General features: G+C 49.7%; 1 protein-coding gene across 1 annotated transcript in view; it reads left to right on the top strand.

The window, feature by feature from the left end:
• MYO18B (myosin XVIIIB) overlaps window positions 1-24,149 on the top strand; it is a gene marked incomplete at its 5' end in the record, with an annotated part of 220,584 nt that overhangs the window by 133,999 nt on the left and 62,436 nt on the right. The window contains 5 exons of the mRNA XM_080821624.1: window positions 9,348-9,461; window positions 10,720-10,836; window positions 13,134-13,217; window positions 14,205-14,342; window positions 16,930-17,115. Of these exons, the coding sequence (XP_080677750.1) occupies window positions 9,348-9,461; window positions 10,720-10,836; window positions 13,134-13,217; window positions 14,205-14,342; window positions 16,930-17,115 (639 nt within the window). The remainder of the gene's footprint in view (window positions 1-9,347; window positions 9,462-10,719; window positions 10,837-13,133; window positions 13,218-14,204; window positions 14,343-16,929; window positions 17,116-24,149) is intronic.

Genomic DNA, 24,149 nt, shown 5'->3' with positions numbered 1-24,149 from the left:
TCAGATTTTTGTTTGTTTTTTGTTTTTGTTTTTGTTTTTGTTTGTGTTTTTTTTTTTATCACAGCCTGAGAGCTAAGAATGGTTTTCATGTTTTTAAACGGCTACATTTTAAAGTGGTTAGGAAAGGATGGTACCTCTCTCTCCCTCTTTCTCTATTCTTTATTTTTTCACTCTTGGCCTAGCAAAGCCAAACATATTTCCTCTCTGGTCCTTGAAGAAAAAGTTTGCTGACCCCCGATCTTAGCTGCCAATGATGCAGATGTTGTCTGTTGTCCCATTAATATTGCTCATAGCGATTTTTCTCCATGTTCAGGATCCAACCCCGGATGCAGACGTGCTTTCATTCAGGTTTTGCAAGCCTGTAGAACCTCAGTCTCTCCTTCTCTGTATTTTAGGATGCTGACATTTTGGGAGGATTCAGACCGGTTGTGTTTGCTCTTCCATTTGGGGGAACTGGAATGGGAGCCCCTGTGTTTGCAATTCCAGAACTGTTGGATGTGGTGCCGGTCTGGGGGTGTTCCCAGGGCATAGGATTTCTGAGTCTTAAAACCAGAGACGTCCCAGGCAAACAAGGGTGGGCAGGGTGGCGGGGAGGGGAGTGGCCCATCACAGGACCACCGTTGCTAGCCCTCAGTAATTGTAAGATGAAGGAAGGTGCCTGTAGGTTGAGGGGAGGAGGTGATGAACCAGATACCAGCTTGACTGACTTCCCTCGATTATCTGCTCCTGTTGCTTCTCGAATGAATTCTTACTGTCCACGGGTTCTGGCCTGGGTCTTGCTTTTTCCCGCCCCCCTCTCCGTGGATGGATACAAGACTACGTGATGTTATCGCAGGTAGTAGTTGGTTTGTCCTCCTTGCCGTTTCTGAGATTGTATCGCAGTTGAGACATTTTGCTGTCAATGGACGCGTAGCTTGCGCCTAGATATTGGTGATTACGAATACAGCTACTACCTGCCTCTTTTCCCCCACGTTATTTTATTTGGGAGGGAGGCGTGTCTGTGTGCGTCTCTGTAGGGTGTAGACCTAGAAGTGTAGTGTCTTTGGATCACGGTATGCATGTTTCGTTAACTGTGCTGAGGTAGCCACATGCTTCTACCAAGTCTCTGCAGGCGCGTTTCCTCCATCCAGTGGAACATGCGCCCCACTGGCGTCCCATGCTGGTCAGCCCCGGGGTTTGCTCCTTATTCACATCTTAGCCATTTGGCTGGAGGAGGTGTCGGGAAGGTTCCATTTTCCCTCACCCTGATGAGTAAAGAGGTGGATTGCCTTTTCAAAGTGGGTAAGCCTTTCGGAGGGCTACTTCTGCCTGATGAAGCTGTGTGTTTCTCTTTCAAACTGTTGGCTACTTTCTCAGTGATTTGTAGGATATCCTGGGATGCAAGCCCTTTGCTGGTTATGTATCTTGCAAATACTTTGTCCTGCTCTGGGGACAAACTTCGAGGACCACAGCTGCCTTCTCTTAGCTCTGTCATTTTATGAACAGAGCTCTTAAGTGTGAGGGGGTCCACTCGGTCAGTCTCAGTTAGCTTGGAATCCAAATTTAAAATCACTTGGTTAGGTAGAGAGTGTTCTGGTTAGCTGTATGTTCTGGTGGCAGGAAGTTCCCCCCTCCCCACCCCTCCACTAGGGGCTCAAGCCTGGACTCGGGATCCAGCCCCTGGAGGTTTGCTGAATGAGTCTGTGGTCACTCCCCCTAGCCGGGTCATTTCCTCCTGCAGGGGAGGGTCCTGCCCACATGGCCCGCCCCTTGTCCTTCCTGGGGAGCTGGCTGTCCGGACTCCAACCAGTGTCTGGGTCAGAGTCCTGTACTCAGGAGGAGCCGGGGATGGCCAGGCAGGGGGTGGCTTCCCGAGGGGGTGTTCAGGGCTGGCTCAGGCAACGTGGGCAGCGGGCAGCTCGGGTTATAGGCTGAGGCAGCCCCACAGACCGGGACAGATTTGTGATGTGCTGAGCTGACCTCTTCCCCTGTCCCTCAGGGCATGTACGTGGAGCCCCTACCACGTGGGGACCCAGAGGGGAGCAAGCCCCTGGGGGCCTCTGGGCACCCATATCTAGCGAGAAGACAGACCGGAGGCACTCCGACAGTGCACTGTTTAGGGGATCCATGGGGTGCTGGAACAACGGGGTGTTGGAAATATGATAAAAATAAGGGTGTGATAGGATGGGGGCAGGGAGGGTGTTTTATGTGTATTTTATCTTGCTTTTCCAAGGTTTATTTTTTTATTTTTCTTTCTCTCTTTGGAGAACATCGGTATACTCCAAATCCACTGCCATCACAGGCGAAGTCAGGAAGGAAATTCTTGAGGTCTGTTCCAGTCACATAATACCTGGGCAGTCCTGAGATCCGATTAAGAAAGACTCTTTTTTAAATTTCATTTTTATTGAAGTGTGGTTGACACACAATATTAGTACATTGTGCTAGTATATACATTAGGGGTATTGTATGTTAGTTTCAGCTGTATAATCTAGCGATTTGACAATTATGTGCCTCACGAAACGCTCACTACAGCAAATTTAGTTACCGTCTGTCACCGAGGAAGGACTCTTAAACCTACAAAGAAATAGACTGAAAATGAGTAAAAGGAGGTCTGTTTAACTCAGCAGGTGGGAAGCCCATGCCACAGGGCTTATAAGAAAAAGCTGTAGCTTTAAAATTCAGTTCAGGTCCTGGCCCCATTCACCACTTGGAAGCTGTGTGATCTTGACAAGTTCACTAACCTCTCTGAGCCTCAATTTCTTCTTTGATAAAATGGTGATGGAAGTACCTGCTTCACAGAGTTGTTACGTGTTGCAATTAACATATTCATAGTAAGCATTTAGAAAGTGGTTACGATTATCCTGCTACTGATAATGATTATTTTTACACGGAAGAAGATGGAAACAGTAAATACTCAGAAAGCATTCTGATTCATCAATAAATAATGATTCTCTAGCACAATGTAAGGAAAATGATGGAATGTTTAATAGATGCTCAAATGGTTTGATCCAAGGACACAGAGAGTAACCGCCAGATGGTCTTAGGAAATTTCCCCCTGGGGCCACCGTCATCAGGCTCCTGAGCCGGATAGACCATTGGTGGACCTGGCCTGACATTTTTAATGTTTGCACTTAATGAATTTGTTCAATATCAGGGCCTTCTATAGTTTGAGATGCTGGTAATTCCCTTCAGGGAAGGCCTTCCTACTGAAGGTTAATTCTTCCGAGTGCCCTGATGGGATGTCAAGGCCTGGAATGTGTTGAGATTAGCCTCCCAATGACACCATTTCTTAGAAGGCTTCCCCGTGGCATTTGTGATGCAGGATCCTTAAATCCCTCACGTTGTTCAACCAGATCCTGAAATCGGGGTTCTAATCGCTCAGCTGTAATACCAGCATTTTCCCTCTCCCTGCCTCCTTCCGTATGTCTAGCCCACTCATGGAGTAGCTTAATAAGTCCAAAGCAAACATTTTCACCAGGTATTTAAAGCAGGCAGATGGCTTTGCATAGGAAAGTAATGCTATTCACCGGGTTGTAGTTGATGTCTATGTGATGGGAATCTCAATTGCCCTCCCAGGGAATGAAAGGAGGGGGATGTTGCGAGAGAATGCTGAGAGATGAACTCAGCAGGAGGGAAAGACTTGTCTGCAGAGTGGGCTATGCAGGGGCCCAGGAAGAGCACAGGCTCAGAGTTCCCTTGACTTGTGTCTGACCCTGGGCAAGACCCTTCCCCTGCCCCGGGTTACAGTTTCCTCTTTTGTAACACAACGTGGGCTGATCCCTGCCATGCAGGGCTTCTGTGGGCCACAGTGATAATGAGCAATGAGTGGGCCCCCACAGTACCTCATTGAGTCAGTGTGGGAGAACTCTCATTCCCTCCTCTTTTTCCCATTGAACAATCAGGAAGGGGCAATATTTATCCTCCTATGGGGAGGGATCCAAACACAGAATAGATAAAGAATGAATGATTGTGATTCTACCGCAGGGTTTTGGATGGCGCTATGTTAATCCAACATCCTTGGCAGGATAGGATCAATGAACACTGTCATCTGTGGTTTCAAGTGTTTGGTACATGTACTCTCCCCTCTAACTTGTTTACTCATTCTGCATCTGTCTCCCGGCCATACAGCTCTAATTTGCTCAAGCAGGGAAAGGGGAAGTTATTGGCCAAAATATCTGAAAAGTTCTGAGGCAAAATCTGCCTTCAGGCTTGGCTGGATCTAGGTGCTCCAACCATGTCATTGCAAATATGTTTCTTGCCTTAGCACCTTTGATGTCACCTTCTATTCTAGGCAGTATTTTCATTCTTGCTAGGAAGAGGGCCATTAAACAGACACTCCAGGCTCACATCCTGCATCACAGAGAATGAACTTCGTTTCTGTAGTCCCAGCAAAACCCCTGGCATCAGCCATGCTACTGTCCCACAGCAAAGCCCTCTGGCCGACAGGAAGTAGTGCTCTGATCAGCTAGGCGGAGTCACATGCTCTTCTTGAAGCTTCATAGTTGTTGGTGGGGGGGCACTGCAGGAGGCGGTCAACTCCATCAGAAGCACATGGACATTTGAGGGGTGGAGATATATATTTTTTATATTTTATACACACACACACACACACACACACACACACATATATATATATATATATATATATATTTTTTTTTTTTTTTCCCCCCCAGGGAGGATAGGGTGACACTATCAAAAGAAGGGAGAACAGACACTATGCAGACACATCACAGAATTTCCCCTATAAAGCATCTGTCCAGGGCAATACTGTTCTAGAAGGAATGCAGCATAATGAATCTGAGTGGGATTCATATCCCAGTCTGTGGCTTAGAACCTGTGAGACCCTCAGTAAGTCATTTGACCTGTCTGTCAGTACCATGCCAGGTCTGGAAATAGATGGAAATCACCAGAGACTTTATCGCCCTATCCCTCTCCACCCTGTGTCTTTGGAGGTCTGACAAGACACCCGGGAGGGGTCATCCCTGGGGATGGATGGTGACTTGGAACCAAAAGATGTTAGGTGTCCTCTGTCCCCCCCAGGATCCTCATTGTCACACTGGCTATGAGGACTGGGGAGCACAACCCAATAACCCTTCCTGAGGGGAGTCTGGCTGCCCTGTTCCTTCTGCTCTCTGACTGCCCCACCTGGAGAGCCCCCAAGAAGGGAAGGCATTTGCAGAGAGGCGGTGGGCCAGGTCTCTCCCCTAAAGGGTCTGATCTCAGCCCCAGCATGACTTGCCACCCGACTTCATAAAAATGTCACTCAAACAGCCCCCATATGGAAATAACATGCAGTGAGTTATTCTTATAGCGGGTCATCCATAATGGAAAATCAGCCTGAGATGGCCCTGTATTTCTTCCCACTCCCTAAAGTGTCATAAATTGAGATTTTTAAATCTCAGCACTTAGATGGCTTGTCAGCAGTGGCCCAGAGCCTGCCCAGTAGAAATCTGGGGCTGCTGTGGTTGCGGGGGGGCGGGTGTTGGTGATGGGGATTCTGGTCTTGCCTGTCCAGATCCTCCTGGCTTGTGCCCCTTTGGGGTTGGCACCCTCCCCTGCCCCCCACCCCATCTGCCAGGAAGCCTGAAACTGCTCGTTGAGATGGTGGGAGCCCAGGCCCTGCCTCATCCCAGCAGTGGGAGCTCGACGGCTCCATTTCCTTTCATTCTCCTGGCCTCTGTGATGGGGTTAAAACCCCCACTTGTAAGGCTGCTAAGGGTAGGAAAGGGATAGACAACAGAGACAACTGCAATTACTCTTCTCGAGTTTTCTCAGTGCCCGGCACAGTGCTGAGCATGCCCCTGATTCCACTCACTCACTATGCAAGATCACGTAGACCCTATGGTGGGACTCTCCCCATTTTACAGGCGAGAATACTGAGATGTGAGGTTATGAGACCCGCTGAGAGAGGCCAATCCTTCAGGTCTGGCTCCATGCCCACTCAGGCTCTGACCCCCACCTGGGTTGGGACCTGGCACTCAGCCAGTGTCAGTAAGTGTTGGTTTCCTTCCTCCTCCCTCAGGGGTGAACTTGTTTATCCGGGATGGTGCCTGTTTCCTCGGTGCCACTGCACTTATTCCTTGATTCAGCCTCCTGAGTCCTGTCTCTTGTCTCCGACTGCTCCGCCTCACATTTTGCAGTCCCCAGCCTGGTCCTGGACCTCACGACCCTGCCTGGGTGGCTACCGTGGTGTCACCAAGCCACTGAGCCAACAGTTTGCTCTGCAAAGGATCTTTCCCTTTATTATAATCCGGCCTTCCCTTGTGGCCCAGACCTTCCAGAGAGGTGCTTTTCAGGAGGCACAGGGGAGCCCAGCAGGAAAGAGCATGGACTCTGGGGTTGGACCAGCGGGACCTCTCCGCTGATCTGCTGCGTGACTGTGGGCAACTCCTTTCCCCTCTGCGAGCCCCAGTGTCCTCCTATATCAGGTGGTTCCTAAAGGTGGTGCCCTGCTCCCAAGAGGTCTTGTGGGGCTTTTACAAAGCAAGACGGAGAGAGCACAGTGTCCTGGAAATGGTCCCCGACAACAGTAGCAGGTACAATTGTTAATGCCAAGACCTATCACGGCCAAGAGAATCCTATCCCTAACCCAGAGGAGCTAAGAAGAACACTGACAGCCATGTCCATCTCCACTCGGGGATGAATTGTCCCCGCTCTGCTTACTTTGGGGAGATGGGGGAAAGGAAGGATTATTTCTTAATCGTTGATCATCTACCACCTGGAAAATGGAGATACAAATAGAGCCTTATAGCTCCAGGGAGGCTCTGAGGACCAGGGCATCATGCTGCCGAAACCCTTAGCCCAAGGAGGGGCTCAGCAGATGGAAAGTGCTGTCCTCGTATTTGGCTCTTCACTATTCGGTTACTGACGGTGACTCTCGCTTGCCTCTTGGCCCTGAGCCTGGCAGCTTGGCCTGGGAGCGGGACCCAGTGAGATGTCTTCTTTCCACTCTTAGTTACCTGACCTCATCTCCCATGATGGCCCACTTGCTCCTGCCTGCCCAGACCTTTCCTTCTTGGCACACCCCACGGTGTGTCCTCACTGGCTGCCCCATTTCCAGTCTTGCCCACTAAAGCCTATCCTCCCTGCAGCAGCCAAGGTAGATTGTGCTAACTGCCTCCTCCTCCATCAGTGGTTTCCCTGCAGACAGAAAATGAACCTGCACTTCGCTCACTAGCCTCACTAATGTGCCGACCCCCCACCCCCACTCCATCCATTCCTTCAGCATCCTGCCCCCTCCCCATCTCTGTACAGCTGTCCAGCCACACTGGCCACCTTTCGGTCCTTCAGCACCACTTTCACTTTTGTTCTTTTTCCTGCCTCAGGGCCTTTGCACCAGCTGCTGCCTCCACTCAGGGCACTGTTTCTTCCTCCTCAGTCTCTACACGGCTGTCTCTTTGTGTCTTTCAGGTCTTAGCTTAGTGAGGCCTCTGGCCGCAGGGCGCCCTCCTTGCCCCCTCCCTGCCTTGCCAGAGGCCCTGGAGTCACCCGCAGGATGATGAGACTGTACCTGACTTCTGATTCACCCTGTCTGTGGTGCTCCCCTTGCTCAGCATCACTCTCTGTGTGTCCCAGCCCCCACAATGAGGGGAATGGGCCTCAAGGAGCTGAGCCTGCTGCGGGAATACATCGTTCTTGGGGGCTTGGAAAACTGGGTGGGGAGGAGGGTTTGTGGATCTTGGCTGCCGGCAGTGAGGTGGGGCTGGAACTAGAGGTTCCCATGAGAAAGCCGTGTGTAAAATCAGCAGTATGCACCTCACAGCTCAAAGATGAGGATTACAATTCAAAATGAAAGCGGAACCTTCCCCCCCCACCACCCACCCCCAGGTGCTTGGCAGGAGATATTCAAATTGATGGTGACCTCCATTCTCCCTGCCTTCCATTGTCATTGTTATTATTCTAACATCGGGGCTGAGCTCCTGATAGGCTGTGGAAGACATTCTCTGCCCAGTTTGGAAGGAGATGAAAATGACCCCAAAGGGGCTCTACCCACAAAGCAGCCCCCTCAACCTTGGTCAGTTGTCCTGCGGTGATCTCTGCAATGGCTCAATTGTTTTCCTTTTATAGATCAATGGGGCCCTCCCACTTGCTTGGTGGCCTCAGGGACCAGAGATTGTATGCACGTCATTTCACGGGGACTCTAGCTTGCCTTTTTTTTTCCTATCTGGGAGCCCCAACCTCACTATTATTAATTTTGGTGGGGCAGTGGCCTGGCTGTGAGAGAGTCATCTGGTCTGGACAATACAAGTGACTGTCTTCACTCCTTGCAGCTAGCTGTGTGATTTCAGGCAAGGCACTGTCCCTCTCTGAGCCTTGAGCATTCTCCTTAGGCCATTTCTGAGGCTGTGTTCTGCTCAGGGATTCTAGGGTTTGGAAATCCAGGGGAAACTGCCAACTGTAGCATGGACTTAGGGATTGTGACCGAATATGTTTTTTTCCAGTGGGGAGCGACTGTCTTCTGGGGCCGTGTAGGTACTTGGACCTGTTAGATGGCCCCACTCTGCTAAGACAGGAGGCTGGCTGGGTGCAGGCAGGTGAATGGATGAGAAAGGAAAGAGTGGGAAAGAAAAACTTTGTTTAGGTCAGTGGCACTTAATCTTTGAGAAAATGCTCCCATGGCAAAAAGTTCACATACCATTTAAAGGGGGTTTGCAATGCTGAAACCTGGTTAAGAGATGTCTACTTGGGGGCACCTGGATAGCTCAGTCTGACTTTGGCTCAGGTCATGATCTCAGGGTCCTGGGAGCGAGCCCAGTGTCAGGGTTCCCTGCTCCCCACTTAGTTGGGAATCTGCTTGTCCCTCTCCCTTTCCCTCTGTCCCTCCCCTTATATTTTCTCTCTCTCTCTCCCTCTCTCTCTCTCTTTAAAAAAAAAGAAAGAAAGAAAACATCTCCTTGGCAACTTCCTACTGACTTTCGAGGACCTCTTCCAGGAAGCCTTCCCTGACTTCATCTTGTATTCTCAGTGTCTCCATGTCTTCCTTCCTTTGCTGCTCAGTGAGGCTGTCCCTTTCTGACTCCCCTTCTCCCTGGGCCAGGGGCCAGGCTGACTGTTCACGGCACACACTAAGTGGGTGTCAGCAAATATTTGCTGAGTGGGGCTGGGGCCTAGCTCCTGGCACCAAAGCGGACTAGCCTTATTTCATGGGACAGCGCCTGTTCAATTTTGAGTAGCTCAGAATCTGGCCTCCTCAGATGCAAACGCAGTCGCTTCCCCTCATTGTGGGTTGATGAATAGTTGTGAAGACATGGGGACTGTCTGTAAATTATTGTGCCACCGGAGAGGGGCCGAGCCAGAGGGGAAGGGCATTCAAGGAGGCAGCCTTATGAGGCTCTTCTCTTCTCTTCTCATCCTCCTGCCTGGCGCAGCTGGAGCAGAGTGAAGCCAAGTGTGAAGATGCTTTGAAGACGCAGAAGGCACTGACCGCGGACCTGGAGAACATGCACAGCGAGCTGGAGAACATGACCCGGAGCAAGAACCTGGTACCTGTCCCTTCCTGGAACTGTGGGGCCCCGGGCCAGCGCAGGGCTGTGGGGGCTAGCATGGGCCCACTCTGTGCTCGACACTGTAAGAGGGACAAAGGGCACTTATTGGGGACTTCCTGAGAGCACAGACATCCTACTATGAGCTGAGCCTTATAAAGGTATAAGGGCATATATGAGGGCTGACTGTGTGTTCACCTCTGCAAAGGTAGACCTACTGTGTGCTCAGTATGGTGGGGATGTATTCAGTAGGAACCTGTTGTTTTCTCAGCACCCTACCTGGGAACAAAAATGTCTATAGTATTCCCACAGTGTGCTCACCACTGTAAGTGGTTCCCAGGTACCTGTTGTAGTCCTACTGTGTGCTCACCACCATTACAGGGGACTTGATCATTATAATTGAACAAGTGTATGTTCATCCTTATAAATGGAGATGAGCCTGACTCTCACAGGCCCACTTAGGCTCACTCCTATAAGGGACCCAGCCATCTATTATGAAACTACTATGTGCTCACCCCCGAATGGGGGAAGTGAACACATATTAGGAATCTAATATATTGGCAGAAATTGGGTGCGCCTTTCTAAGTCACCCATCTGTGCATACAAGGTGAGCTTAAATTTTTACTCCACATGTGAAATGCTAAAATTTAAGTGTAGCCACAGATGTATAGGCAAAAGTTTGTCTCAAGATCCCTTTTATTCCAGATTTTGTTGGCACCAGGTTAAGAGGAACTTGCCCACAAACATTCATATGCACACACGCACATAAATGAATGCACGCCCTCACCTCCAAAATCACCAGACACAGATTAATGCCCTCTTAGGTAAAATATGCATCTACTTCTACCCAACCACCCAAGACATATTTCCTGAGCACCTGCTGTAGGCAGGCCTGGTACAGCCGGGTTGGGGGAGGAATAGATCTGTGAACAGAACAGAGTCCTGGTCCTCAGAGAGAATCTGTACTCAGAGAGGTCTGTACTCATGTGCGTGTCCCAGGCATGAAATATGAGCCCATGTGGGCTTACACAGATGTCTATCCATTTACAGGCACACATGCATTCACACAGCCACATGTGTGCCCACACACACACACGTCATGCACGGACACACCCTTGACCATCCTTTCCAGCACATGGTCACACATCTGACACACTCATAGGTGAGCCTCCCCACTTGGCTCTTCCTGAGGCCCCGGGTGTCCCCCTCCCAGCCACCCTTCTAGCAACCCCTTCACCCTTATCCTGCCTCCCCCTAGGTGGACGAGCAGCTCTACCGGCTACAGTTTGAGAGAGCAGATCTGTTGAAGCGCATCGACGAGGACCAGGATGACCTGAACGACCTCATGCAGAAGCACAAGGACCTCATTGCTCAGGTGGTGATGGAGAGTGGAAGGAGCCTTAGTGGTCTTGGGGCGGGTGTGGAGGGCTGGGGGAAGATGTCAAGAAAGGGGATGTGATTGGGCCGCTCTCTGATCCTAGGACCTGGGTGGGATAGATGCTACAGTGATAGATGGGATGGTGAAATGTCATGTCCTAAAGGAGGCGAGGGTCATCTTCAGATGGGTGTGCATTCCTGGAAGGCATCACCACCAGGAAAATTTTTGATTTATGTATACATATATCTACACATCCACACACCCACATACCCTTCTAATTACCCATCAAAATATTCCTCCATCCACCATTCATCTGCTCATCTGTCCCCCATTCACCTGTCCTCATTTTGGCCACCCATTCACCCATACCTCTACCCATTCACCCACCTACCCATCCAGCCGCTCACCCACCCATCCAGCCTTCCACCACTTACCCATTCTTCCACCCATCCCTTCATCTATTCATCTGCCTCTCCGTATATCTATGTCTATATCCATTCATTTGTTTAATATTTACTGTGCCCCCACCATGCATTTGCTACCATGTGAAATGCCAAGAATACTGGATTGAGAAACGCATGTCCTGTCCCTGCATTCACGTGCGGTGAATGGACTGGGCAGACCTCCTCATAGAATCACCCAGAACAGAGGGGGGCAGTTGCAAAATGAGCTTAGAGTCCGGAAAGGAAATGAGCATGTTTCTGTGAATCTTGACCTAGGTTGGAGGTCAGGGAAGCCTTCCCCGAGGAGGTGACTCTCAGATGGAGATCTGAATGAGGCACAGGAGTTAATTAGGTTGGGTGGAAGTGAGGGTTGCGGGAAGTGTTCCAGGCAGATGGAACAGCACAGGCAAGGGGCCTAAGATGGCCCATTTGAGAGGCTGGAAGGAGGCCAGCGAGGGGAGCATGATCCAGGAGGAGCTCAGCGAGGCCAGCAGAGCAGGGCCAGACTGGGGGCTCTAAGCTGAGTTTGGATTTTATTTTATGTGTGATGGGAATTATCAGCAAATGTTTTAGGGACCAGAACAAGAGGGAGAGGGTCAGCTGGCTTGTACCGGGGCGTGGAGTAGATGTGGGTAGGTGGCCAGACCCAGGACACAGTCAGGAGGCATGGTGATAGGATGGGGTGCAGCAGAGACTTTGGGGTTAAACAGACCGATGAGTGATGGGGATCCCTGGCAGGTTTCTGATAACTGGGGGGGTGGAGAGAGCAGCTCCCTCCAAGAGTAAGGAGCATCTTCCCCACCTTATACCCCAGAGGGGATCCATGATACCTTTACCCGCCAGACTTCAAATGCATCCTACTGAGATGGGATCTGGGGGAATTTCTGCCAAAAAAGGAATAATGATAATAAAAACAACCAATTTGGGGCACCTGGGTGGCTCAGTGGGTTAAGCCTCTGCTCTCGGCTTGGGTCATGATCCCAGGGTCCTGGGATCGAGTCCCGCATCGGGCTCTCTGCTCAGCAGGGACCCTGCTTCCCCTCTCTCTGTCTGCCTGCTGCTCTGCCTACTTGTGATCTCTCTTTCTCTGTCAAATAAATAAATAAAATCTTTTAAAAAAATAACCAATTATATCCTTGACATTAGAACAGCCATCACAGAAATAACCTATGCCCTCTTCTGCCTTTGTGACTCACACTTATTTGGGTCAAAGGGAACTTTCTGCATTGGATCAATTACAGAAACAGTATACTCATATGTGTGTCATGAATAATTTAAATAATAAAGACAGGTAGAAAATAGAAAGCGAGGGGCCCTCCTGCCCGTTGGAATTCCTCTCTTCAGAGATAATCATGCTTAACAGTTGGGTTCTCCTTTTATTAATGGACGTTTATAGTCTCCACTGCCTCATTTCATCTCTGAACAAAGCCCAGGTAGAGGAGCTAAGCAGAGACTCTCAGCCCATTTTACAGATGGGGATACTGAGGGACAGAGAGGCCAAGGCCAGTATCCAAGTCTAGAATCCCAGTCACCTGACACTCGGGAGTCCCCTTCCCTTCTAATCTGGCCCTGGTGCCATGGCCAGCCCCTTTCCATCTGGGCTCTCAAGAGTGTTTGATAGTGTGCTGGGCGGTTGACCAAAGCCATGGGCTTATATAACGGGAGTGACTCAGCAGACACTGAGATGGACGATGTGGGGAGGATGTAAGCAGTAACTTTTTGGAACGAGCTATTGTCACGGAGGCTCTGAGACATCTGGAGGGTGGAAGTGGGGAGAAGGGCTTGCCAGCGGTAGGTCCCCAGTGAAGCCTCAAGGTGACTTTTTTTTTTTTTTTTTTTTTGTCTCACTAGTCTGCTACTGACATTGGACAGATCCAAGAACTGCAGCTACAGCTGGAGGAAGCCAAGAAGGAGAAGCACAAACTTCAAGAACAAGTACGTGCTCAGAGCTGCCCTTGTGGTGGGGAGGAAAGGAAGGGGTCTCTCTGGGACCTCTCCATTTAGATCCTGGAAAACTGTCCCTCATCCATCCATCCATCCATCCATCTACTCACTCAACTTGAGCTGTGCACCTAATGAATTGAGTGGAAACACACACACACATACACACACACACACACACACACACACTGACTCTTGCTCATGCCAGTTCAGCCTCCAGACATGCCCTATGCAGGGAAACTCATCAGCCATTCTGTGCAAGATTTTCCTCCTCTGAGAAATGTTTTCAAGGACAAAGGGATGGTCTGGGCGAGACAGGATCCTCATCCTTTGTGAAATCTTCCTTTGAAGCCATGGTTCTTCCAAACACCCCTGAGTTTCACTCATTAGCTAGAGAGTTGCTCTTATCCATGCAATTCTCAAAGCCCTTCTTGAACTGTTGTGGGTACCTGCTTAGGGTTTCTGTTGACGTGATGGGGCCTTGAGCAAATGTCCCTAGGCGTGAGTAACACCAACAGCACAAAAATAATGGCAGCACGAGGCCTCTGCTGGGTGCTTATTATATACCAGCTACTAATGGCCATCAGTCCTCACACACACAAAAATGAAAGAAGGAGCTCAAGGAGGCGAACTGCCCAGGTGCCTCCTGCTGGAAAGGGGCAGAGCCTGGCTTTGAACTCTGATGAATGTGCTTGGCTCCCAAGCCCACACTTGGTTGCATGCTGGGATCCCGAAGCTTGCTGATTGAAAGTTTCGTGTTGGAGGCTGAAGACACACGGCAAACATCACCTCCAGCCTCAGCGACCCCAGGGCATGGGCTGCTGGGAGGGTACTGACAGTCTGTGCTTGTCCCTTGAACACATATCACTGGAGCCAAGAAGGAGGCGGTGTGAATGGGCCTGGGGCTAAGTCCTGCATGTGTCTTGATGCTGGGACTTGGGGCCAGCAGGTAGCCAATGGATGTCTCGGGTTCGCCCCCAGCTGCAGGTGGCTCAGATGCGCATTGAGTACCTGGAGCAGTCCACCGTGGACCGAGCCATTGTCAAGAGGCAGGAGGCGGTCATCTGTGACCTGGAAAACAAGACGGAGTTCCAGAAAGTGCAGATTAAGAGATTCGAGGTATTGGCGGACATGTAGATGTTACTCAGGCCGAAAGCAGTGGGGCGTTTGTAAATGTTCTGTCCATCCTCTGACCATCCTGCCTTTCTCTGAATCTATATTCCTCTACCATCTCCCATCAGTGTTCCTTCCCCCCAACTCCCTCCTTTCTGCCTGCCTCAGACACATGGTCCCATAAGTACCTATCTGTCCAGCCTACCCACCTCCATCCACCTCTGTCTACCTCCATCCATCATCCCCCTTCTGTCTCTTCTTCCTTCCTTTCTCCACTATCTTTTCCTCTGATCCCTCTCTTTCTTCAGACCTTGAACTTTCTGTATGTCCACGTTTTTATCCACTGATCCTGTTCTGCCCATCTCCATCCACCCTCTCATACACTTATGCGTGCAACACTTGCTTTGAGCAGAAATATATTTTGCTCTTAGTATGTACCAGGCTCTGGTGTAGGTGCATGGCGGGTGGAGGTACAAAAAAGCAGATTCCGCTTTCCAGAAACATAGAGTGTTGTAGGAGATGTGGGTGAAATATGTGCATAAATACAGAGAGAGGGCTGGGAGGTTTAGGAGATGTTGGTCTTTTCAAGCTGGGGAATCAGGGAGGCTTCCAGGAGGAGGTGGCATTGCTGCCGGACCTTGAGAAGGGCAGGTAATACATAGACGGGCCGGGGCAAGGTTCAATGATTACATTTACATTTAGCTCTGTGGGCCAGTGACATGAGCCATGGCCCAGTGAACCTCACCACTGTCAAAGCTGTTTCTCATCTCTCTCCCCCCTGGAAGTTCATCGCAAACCCCTGGGGCAGGTAGGATCGGTCCCACCAAATAAACTACAAGATGGGCCCAGTGAAGTCAAGTGACCTGTTCAAGATACAGCTAGGTAGTGTCAGAGACAGGACTAGATTGACAATGGACCCTCACTGGTCCCAGGCTAAAATTTCTCCGCAGTCAGCTGGCTTAGCCACAGGATGACGGTGCATCTGGAAATGGGAGGCTGCATTCCTCACTTGGAAACCTTCTCCCAATCCCCTGCTGGGCATTTCCTCTCTAAGAAGGATGCTTTATATGAAGAACAGAGAAAGATTCTTCTTTTCCTTGACCCTCAGGGCTTCTCAGAATGGCTCAAGGGATCCCTCAAGGCATAATTGTCTCTGCAGATCACCTCGGAACACTTTGATCTCCTACATTTTAAGTGTACATAATGTTGGGCTCTATCAGATTTTTTTTAGCTTGATTCTAGCATAATCAAGTGATAGAGAAGTAAATAAAATTACCATAAAAAAAACTTTCAGTGGCAGATTCTATGTCCAAATTCACTTCCCCCCTCTGCCATCATGATCTGAATTTAGTAGAATCCCAGGTCCTTGAGATGAGGTACCTTGGGAACACCATTTGTGAACTGATCTTCTTCCTTTTAACCCCCCTGCTGCCCTTTGAAATTGTTGCTAAACTCCATTTGAAAGGCGAAGAGCAATTGAATAGTAAAGCTTTTCTTTTAGACCATTATTCAGGCTCTGATCTGGAGAGGGGCTCAGAGTCCTGAGCAAGGGCCTGAAATATTCATGCGGGCTCAGTTTTAGGTCAACACTCGAGTATTTGCCCATCAGAATCGATTGGCTCCGGGCTTGTTGGCCAACTAATGAATTCTGCAGAACAGTACTTGGGTTTGTTTTCTCTAGCAATGGTGATGCCCACATCTCCTTTCTCTTTACTGTTTCATTGTGTCCTCTTGGCTTGTCCCCCTCCCACACACACCCAGAAAAGGGAAAATGCCATAAAGCGTAAGAGCTGAGGCTCATTCATGGAAGATTATCTGATCAAACCTCCTCATTTTACAAATAGGGAACCCAAAACCCATGCTGGGGAAGGGGTTTTGATTTGCCAATGTGGTGTGCTCCCCACTGCACAGCTTCATAAAATGATGAGGGCTGCTATAAATATTAATAATTCCCAACCCTTGTCTAGAATGCCTGGTGTGCCAGGTACTGAGCTAAGCCGTCTGCAGAACTTAACGTTTTCAATTCTGACAGCATCGCTGGGACGTAAATCCTATTATCATTCCTGTCTCTCAGAGAGGTTAAGTAACTTGCCCAAGGTCACACAGCCAGGGAGAGGTAGTGGTGAGGATTGAACCTAGAGCATATTCAAAACCAGGGTGCTGGGCTGCCTGGGTGGCTCAGTAGGTTGAGCCTCTGCCTTTGGCTCAGGTCATGATCTCAGGGTCCTGGGATCGAGCCCTGCATTGGGCTCTCTGCTCGGTGGGGAGCCTGCTTCCACCTCTCTCTCACTCTCCCCCTACTTGTGATCTCTCTCTCTGTCAAATAAATAAATAAAAATCTTTATATAAAAAACAAACAAACAAACCAGAGCGCTTATCCCTATGCAAGGCTGCCTCTCGGTATAGCAGTTATCATTGACTAGGTTTTTAAAGTAAATTCTCCTTTCCTGTAGCAGAAATCAGAATGATCATCCTGGTGACTTTATACAAATGCAGAGAGACTGAGCACAGGATTTCTCTTCCCGGAGCCCGGTGTCTCCTGCCCCTGGCCTCTAATAACAAGATGGGTGTGTGCTCTCCGCTCCGACTCCAGGTCCTGGTGATCCGGCTTCGGGACAGCCTGATAAAGATGGGTGAGGAGCTCACACAGGCGGCCAAGTCCGAGTCCCAGCAGCGGGAGAACAGCCAGTATTATCAGCGGCGCTTGGAGGAGCTGAAGGCGGACATGGAAGAGCTGGTGCAACGCGAGGCGGAGGCCAGCCGCAGGTGCATGGAGCTGGTGAGTGCTGTCCCCAATGCTGGCTGTCATCTGATGGAGGATTTCAGGTGCAGGAGTGCCCTCCCGCCTTTTGAAAGGGAGCTTCCACGTGGGCTGTTCCCCGGGGCCTTTGGAAAGCAGGGAGAAACCAGAAGGGGTTGGGCAGAGAAATGATGTTGCCATTGGCTGCGGACTCTGGGGGCGGGCCCAAAGTGGACCAGTGGCATTCACTGCTGCTGGATGGCCGCCCAGCACGTGTGCATTTCAGATTCCAGACTTTCTTTTCCTGCCTCACACTTTCCACTCCAAAGGCAGGGCGGCCTCTTGGGAAGAGGAAGGAACCAAGGTTGATTAAATGTCTACCTTGCATGGAGTCTTACTATCCATATCATAAAATGCTCCTAATAACCCTGTAAAGTCAGAGTATTGTCCCCATTTTATAGATGGGGAAACTGAGGCAAGGGCCATCAGCATACCAAACTGAGGCTCAGAGTGGTACATTCACTTGCCCCAGGCTACACATTAGTTAGAAGCTAAACCCAGGCCTGTCCAACCCTGTAGTCTGTGCTTTTATTGGTTAAACCATGCTTTGTTCCTGGTATGGTCCAAGCAGTACTTAAAAATCTCTTCCCATCAGGAAGAGAAAAAAGGAAGTATAATGATAAAAAAATAAAAATCAATAAAATGCAGAGTTTAGGATCTTACTAAATTTCATAGGGAAGAAAAAGGAGGGGGAGATAAAAGTATGTTTCCTGTCCGGTGGGAAAGTCTCTCCCATCACACTCCGTGGAGAATTTCCTGCAGGGATCACAGGGCCTCTGAGGGAGCCGGCTGCTCTTTTTCCCCATGAGGTCCCATATCCTTAAGACTCCGGGTTCCTGTTTCTGGGACCTGGGAGACATCTGGCACTCCCTTTGCCCACCACCAGGGAGCCGTCACTGAGACAACCCAGCACGTGCTGAGGCTTGGCCAGAAGGTCTCTAAATCACAGTCTTTATCTCCTTCCTGCCTTGTCCACTCTGGTTTTGTGATGGGTCTCACCAACTTGTCTGCCTGTAGCAAGTGTATTTCTCCGGCCACTGCCTGCCACAGCCAGGGCCCCTCTCGTCAGCTTTGCCCTTGACAAGCCATCGGCGTGACTGTCATGCAGGGGGAGGTGAGGCTCTGCACAGAGACCCAGGTTCCCAGACAAAGTCCGAGAGCCATGACTGGCAGTTCCTCCACCTCCCACGGCCAGGAAGAGAGAAAGGCTCTTTCCTCCAGTTGACAGGATGACTTCCTCATTCACCGGCCCTGTTTCTCATGCAGCTGAAGTCCCCTCCCGCCCGCTCTGGCTGGGAGCGAGAGAACATCCCAGCCTGTCTCCTCTGATGTCTTCTTTAACTGGCCAGACACCCAGGCGGGCAGGCTGGATCAGACAGTGTCTTTCTTCCTCTTTTCTTTGTTCTCCTTTTCTTCCTCCCTTTCCTCTCCTTCCTCCCCTTCTCCTTTCCCTTTCCCCATCCCTACTTTCAGGGACAAGTTAGGATCTTCAAAGGCCCTGAAATACTTGAAAAATTATAGAGCAACCCCCATAGATGAACCAAAATAAAAACAAAACAACAGCAACAAAAAACACTGTAAAACTCAAAGCTTGTGTGTATGCTGACAGGAGACCTGCATCATTCTCTGCTTTGATTGCAAGATGCTGCAGAAGTTTACCGAGGCTGAAATCTTCCCTTTATTTTGGCCTATCTGTGGTTGGGCAGTGTATTTTCTAGGGCTGCCTTAACAAAGTAGCAGAAACTGGGTGGCTTAAAACAACAGAAATTTATTCTCTCGTCAAATAAATTTGCCTGAAGGTCAAAAGTCTGAAACCAAAGTGTGGGCAGTGCCACACTCCCACCAAAGGCTCCAGCGGAGAATTCTTCTCCATCCTTCCAATTCAGATGGCTTCAGACATTCTTTGGCTTGTGGCCATGTCTCTCCCATATCTCCCTTTGTCTTCATATGGTTGTTGTCTCTGTGTCTGTGTGTCTCAAATACCCTTCTGCCTTTTTCTTATAAGGGCACCTATAATTGAATTTAGGGTTCACCCTGAATCCAGGTAGATTTTATCTTGAGATCCTTACCTGAATTAGACCCATAAAGACACTTTTTCTTTTTTCCCGAATAAGGTCACATGGACAGGAGGTTTTAGGGGGCCACCCTTCCACCCGGAGGGCATGTCCCTGCCCAGCTGGTATTCTGCAGTGATCATGTTCCTCTTGCTTCTTCAGTGAATCTGTCGATTAGCAAGGCTCAGAGGGGTAATGTCAGGCTGGCCAACCCTTCCTAATGGTGATATCCTACACTCACCAACCTATTTGCCCTCAAATACACCTCTTGCCTATGGGTCTGGGATATTTCCACTGGGAGAAGACAGAATGTCCTCTTTTCCTTGTCTAATTTATTCACTAATTCATTCAACATGTGTCTGTTCAGCACCAACTAAGGGCATGGCTCAGGGGTGGGCATTGTTGGGAAGCAGCAAGGATTCTTAAAGCTCCCGTTTTGTGGAAGCTCACAGTATGGGCAAAAAAGCAGCTCAGTGGGAGTGCCCAGTTGTGGAAACCTGCCCCCCGACCAGTGTGGCATCCTACTTCCCCAGGCTTCTCCGGGTTCACATCCATGCCACTGATCTGCCCTCCTTTGTCCCCTGTAAGACAAGGGAACAGCCTCCCCATGCCATGTGTTCTCTAATAAATTTTACCGAAAGCCTGCAAGGCAGTCAGCATTCTGGTCCTTTCCTTCATGAGCTATGTATCCTCAGTTTTTCCCATGGGCCATGCCCGGTACTCAGTGTTGGGGAATCCAGCAGGGAATAAGAAAGACATACCTTTTCCCTCAAGGAGCTCACACCGAATGGAGAGATATCGCAAAGGCTCTTATTCGTGTATTTTATGCATCCCTCTGTGATGGGAGCTCAGAGTGTTCATAGGCAAAGCAAGGTGTCTGTGCAGTGGGGTTGGGGGGACTCTTGGATAGGCCCGCTGACCCCTTGGCTATTGTGGCCACCAGCCATTTCTTTGAGTAAAGCATTGCCCCTTTCACTTTCCATGTTTTAAGTCCAAATCTCCCTAGGAGGGATAGAATGAATTCTCTAATGCCCCAGTCCAAGCATGCACGCATGCATACATGCATTACTCGTCCATCTGTCCGTCCGTCAATCCATCCATCAATCCATCCATCTATCCAGTCCATCCATCTTATGGTTAGGCCCTTTGCAGATGTGGTTTTCTTTCACCCTGATGCCAAGTCCAACAGGTGGAGAATGTGGAGGGACAGACACATAAGGTGCTTGGCCCAGGGCTGTGGCATTGGGAGTGGCAGAGGTGGGATGGGCGTCCCCATGTGTCCAGCTCTAAAGCTGTCACCATGACCCCACCCTGCCCTTCTGGCCCAATCCTGCTGAAAAATGGCTCTGCTGTGGGAGACCCCCAGAAAGATCCCACCTGCTGGGCCCTGGTGAGAAGCGGGAAGGATGTTGATGGATCTCCCTTTCGTGTTCCCTTCCGCCTGTCCCAGACTGCGCCATTTGTCACTGTTGGTGTTGGTTTAAAGGGCTGAGAGTTGTTTTGTGTGAATGATTTACACCCCTAGCTGGCGCACCGGCACGTCCAGATCAGGATCAATTACCCTGCCGATGGAACTTCTCTTCCCGGAAAAAAGAAAAATGAGGTTTTGCCATTAATTTTAGTAAATGTACTATTCCTGGCGACTCCAGGAGCCATTATGGAGAAAAAGAATATTCTGGCTCTAAATCATTCAAGTCCCTTTGTCATGGGAGCGATGAGACAGCTCATCTGTGGATTTATGTCCTGTTGTTTTTCAGTAGTTACAGAGCTCAGGGGAACCACCTCAGCCCCAGGACAGGGTAACCGAGGGAGGTCAAGGGCAGCTGGAAGGGCTGATGGTGACAGGAGGGCCTACCCTCTGCCTGCTTTCCTCCAGATGCACCTGTTCTGGAGGCCACACCTGTTGGGTTTACCCTCCAGCACCTTGGCCTGACTCCCTACCTTCAACTTGCCCCTGAGCTGAGGGGCAAGTTTTTCAGAAGCTTCCCAGGCCTTGAAAAACATAGACTGGTCTTTGTTTTACTCTTATTGCACCACCCAGTGACCCACGCCAGAAATCCCAGTGGCCTGTCTCTCTCTGGCTCACAGATTAATGGCCAGGTCTGTTGTTTCACCTTATTCGGGTATTTTAAAAATCCATCCCCTCCCATCTTCCTCCCATCCTTGCTTCCTCTCTCTTTAATTAAGCCCCATCCCCTCTGGTCTGGGGCTGTACAGTTACCTTCCAACCAGTTTCCCCACTTTGCCTCCACTCTGACTCATGCCTGCAGAAGATCTTTCCAGAAGGCACATGTCTTCCTGGGTTACTCTTCTTGCTAAGAAACCTTCCATGACTCTCCACTGCCTTCAGAACCACATGCCAGCTTCTTCCCAGAGCCTCTGAGATCTAGCCTCTGCAGAGCCTTCTGCCTTTGGCTGCCTGCCTCTTATCACCGTGCATGTTCTACTCAAGGACGAAAGGACCCAATGCCATGTTTTTCTTGACTCACCATCTTTGTTCCCATGCATCCCTCTCCCTGCCTACTCAGCCTTCAAACCCAAGTCAGGTGCCACCTCCAGGAAGTCCTTACTGTTATCCTCACCCTTTACTGGGTGAAGCACCTCCTGCCTCTTCTCACCTCCCCCTGGGTTCACCCCATCATGCCGACATGAATGGCCCAGGAAATGTGCCTTTGGAGAGCTCAAGATCAAGAGGAGGAAATGCAGGTGCCCCTAAATGATTCTGACACAAGATGGGACGTGTGGGCAGAGGAGGAAGTGGGTTGGTATAATCAGGAGATGCGAGAAGAGCACGTGGGTGTCTTCAATGATGTGTCGGAATTGGCTGGCAGCTTTGGGGAGCGGTTGTCTGATCCTGTGCATCGTGGCCTCTGCACACCCACATTCAGCCAGTGTTCAGCAAACCCCTGCTGGGTGTTAGACAATGTCCAGGGTTCCAGAAGGGCAGCGACACACCACAAGACAGGGACATAAATGCTGACTCTTCACCTCCCCTTCCTTTCTCTCTTTTCCTTCTTCCTCATTGCCCCTCCTCTGCCGAACGGCAGCCGTAGAACCCCTCCTCCCACCCTGCACCTGCCCTCCTCTGCTGCCGCCCTTGCTCTTCTTCACTCCCAGCCGTCCGCCACCTGTGCAGGTGCAGACATGTCACCTCTGTCTCTCTTGCTTCCTCTCTCATTCCCCCAAATAATTGCTTTGACTTGTGTGTGTGGGTGCATCAAGGATGCATAGCTCCTTGGGGATACAGTTACAAATTACCAAAAACTGGTTGTCTTAAAACAACGTAAACTGATTATTTCACAGTTCTGGAGGCCAGAGTTTGAAATCAAGGCGTTGGCAGGGCCCTGATCCTTCTGGAGGCTGGCCGTGCGGGAGAATCCTTTCTTCCTCGTACAATTTCTGGAAGTTCCAAGTGTTCTTTCTGTGAGGCAACATAACTCTGTGTCCACATGGTCTTCTCTCTCTTCTCTGCCTCTCTGTTCTCTCCTCTTCTTCTAAGTATACTAGTCAATTGGGTTTAGGACCCATAATCCCATATGACCTCCTCTTGACTAATTACATCTGCAAAGACCCTGTTTGCAACAAAGTCACATTCTGAGGTTCCTAGTGGTCAAGAATTTTGGGGAGATACTCTTCAGCTTACTTACAAGGTGGTAGAGGGAGCACTGGACTTGGAGTCGGAGAGCTTGGGCAGCTAAATTAACATGGCAGGACCTCAGTTTCACCATCTCTACAATGGGAGGGCGTGGATATAGTGCAGCCGATCTCATTGGGTGGCAGTGAGGATGAAATGAGATGATTTATCTAAAAGTGCCCGATGAGAGCATACAGTAGGGGCTTAATAGATATCACAATATTTTCTTTCTCCTTTCATCTCTCACTCTGCCTCTGGCTCTGATTCTTCTTCTACTTAAACTTTATCCTGAATCTGCTAGCTTTACTTCCCCATCCTGTCCCATGCACATGACAGTTGATGGTAGTGATGTTGTGGGGAGTTAGTGTTTGTGTATCACTGAGTGCTGGGCCTTGGGCTAAGCACTTACACGGCTTCTCTCATTCTCTCCTTATGAGCAGATTATGCCCATTTTATCAATAAAGGAACCAAGAACCAGAGAGCCTGAGCCCCTTTCCCAGAGTCACATTCGCAGCAAGTGGCAGAGTCAGAATCCGAACCCAGATCTGACCAACTCAAACCCATTTTCCTACTCAGTAAGATATAGACACAAAATATTTCCACATTGAAGTGTAGTTTTTAAAAAAATGAGTCACAAAAAGTAATATTGGTTCCGATTCTGTAGTCTAGGCTTTATTGACTTTTGGGGTTGCATAATTGTCTGTTGGGGGGGACTGGCCTGTAACTTATAGGGTATTTCGTAGCTTCCCCAGCTTTTACCTGTTAGATGCTAGAACTGTCCCCCCTCCCAACTCTAAGTCATCACAATCAGAAATATCTCTAGACATTGCCAAATGTGCCCTGGGAAACAAAAGCATCCCTGTTGAGATCATTGTTCTCACATGACCCTCACAGTAACTCTGAAAGCAAGGCTCATGATAGTCCCCACTTTACAGATGACCCAACAGGCTTAAGGGGGGTGACATGATGTCCCTGAGGTCACAGGAAAACTGGAGGAGGGGACATGCACATCAGGAGGAGAGGCATTCAAGGGACAGGAGGAGGACAGCAGCTTAACTCCTTAGGCTCACAGGGAAAGGACAGAAGTGATGCCAATAAAACCCGGTCCCAAGTTTAGCCCTGCCCCAGAGGTGACTTCACAGCAGAAGTTAGTTCTGAGCGGAATGGAAGGCCTTGCTGCAGACTGTGTACTTTTAATAGTGTTTAAATAAAACATGGGAGCATGGGTGTGATCTCTTCACCGAGCCTGGCTTGTCAGCTGCCCGGGCAAAATCATAAATAGTTAATAGACAACCACTTACGGCTCTACTTCTGTTAAATCCAGC

This window comes from Martes martes, assembly GCF_963455335.1.
Source record: "Martes martes genome assembly, chromosome: 13".
In the NCBI taxonomy this organism is placed as follows: Eukaryota; Metazoa; Chordata; class Mammalia; order Carnivora; family Mustelidae; genus Martes; species Martes martes.
The sequence above is the reverse complement of the archived record's forward strand: the minus strand, read 5'-3'. Positions and strand labels throughout refer to the sequence as shown.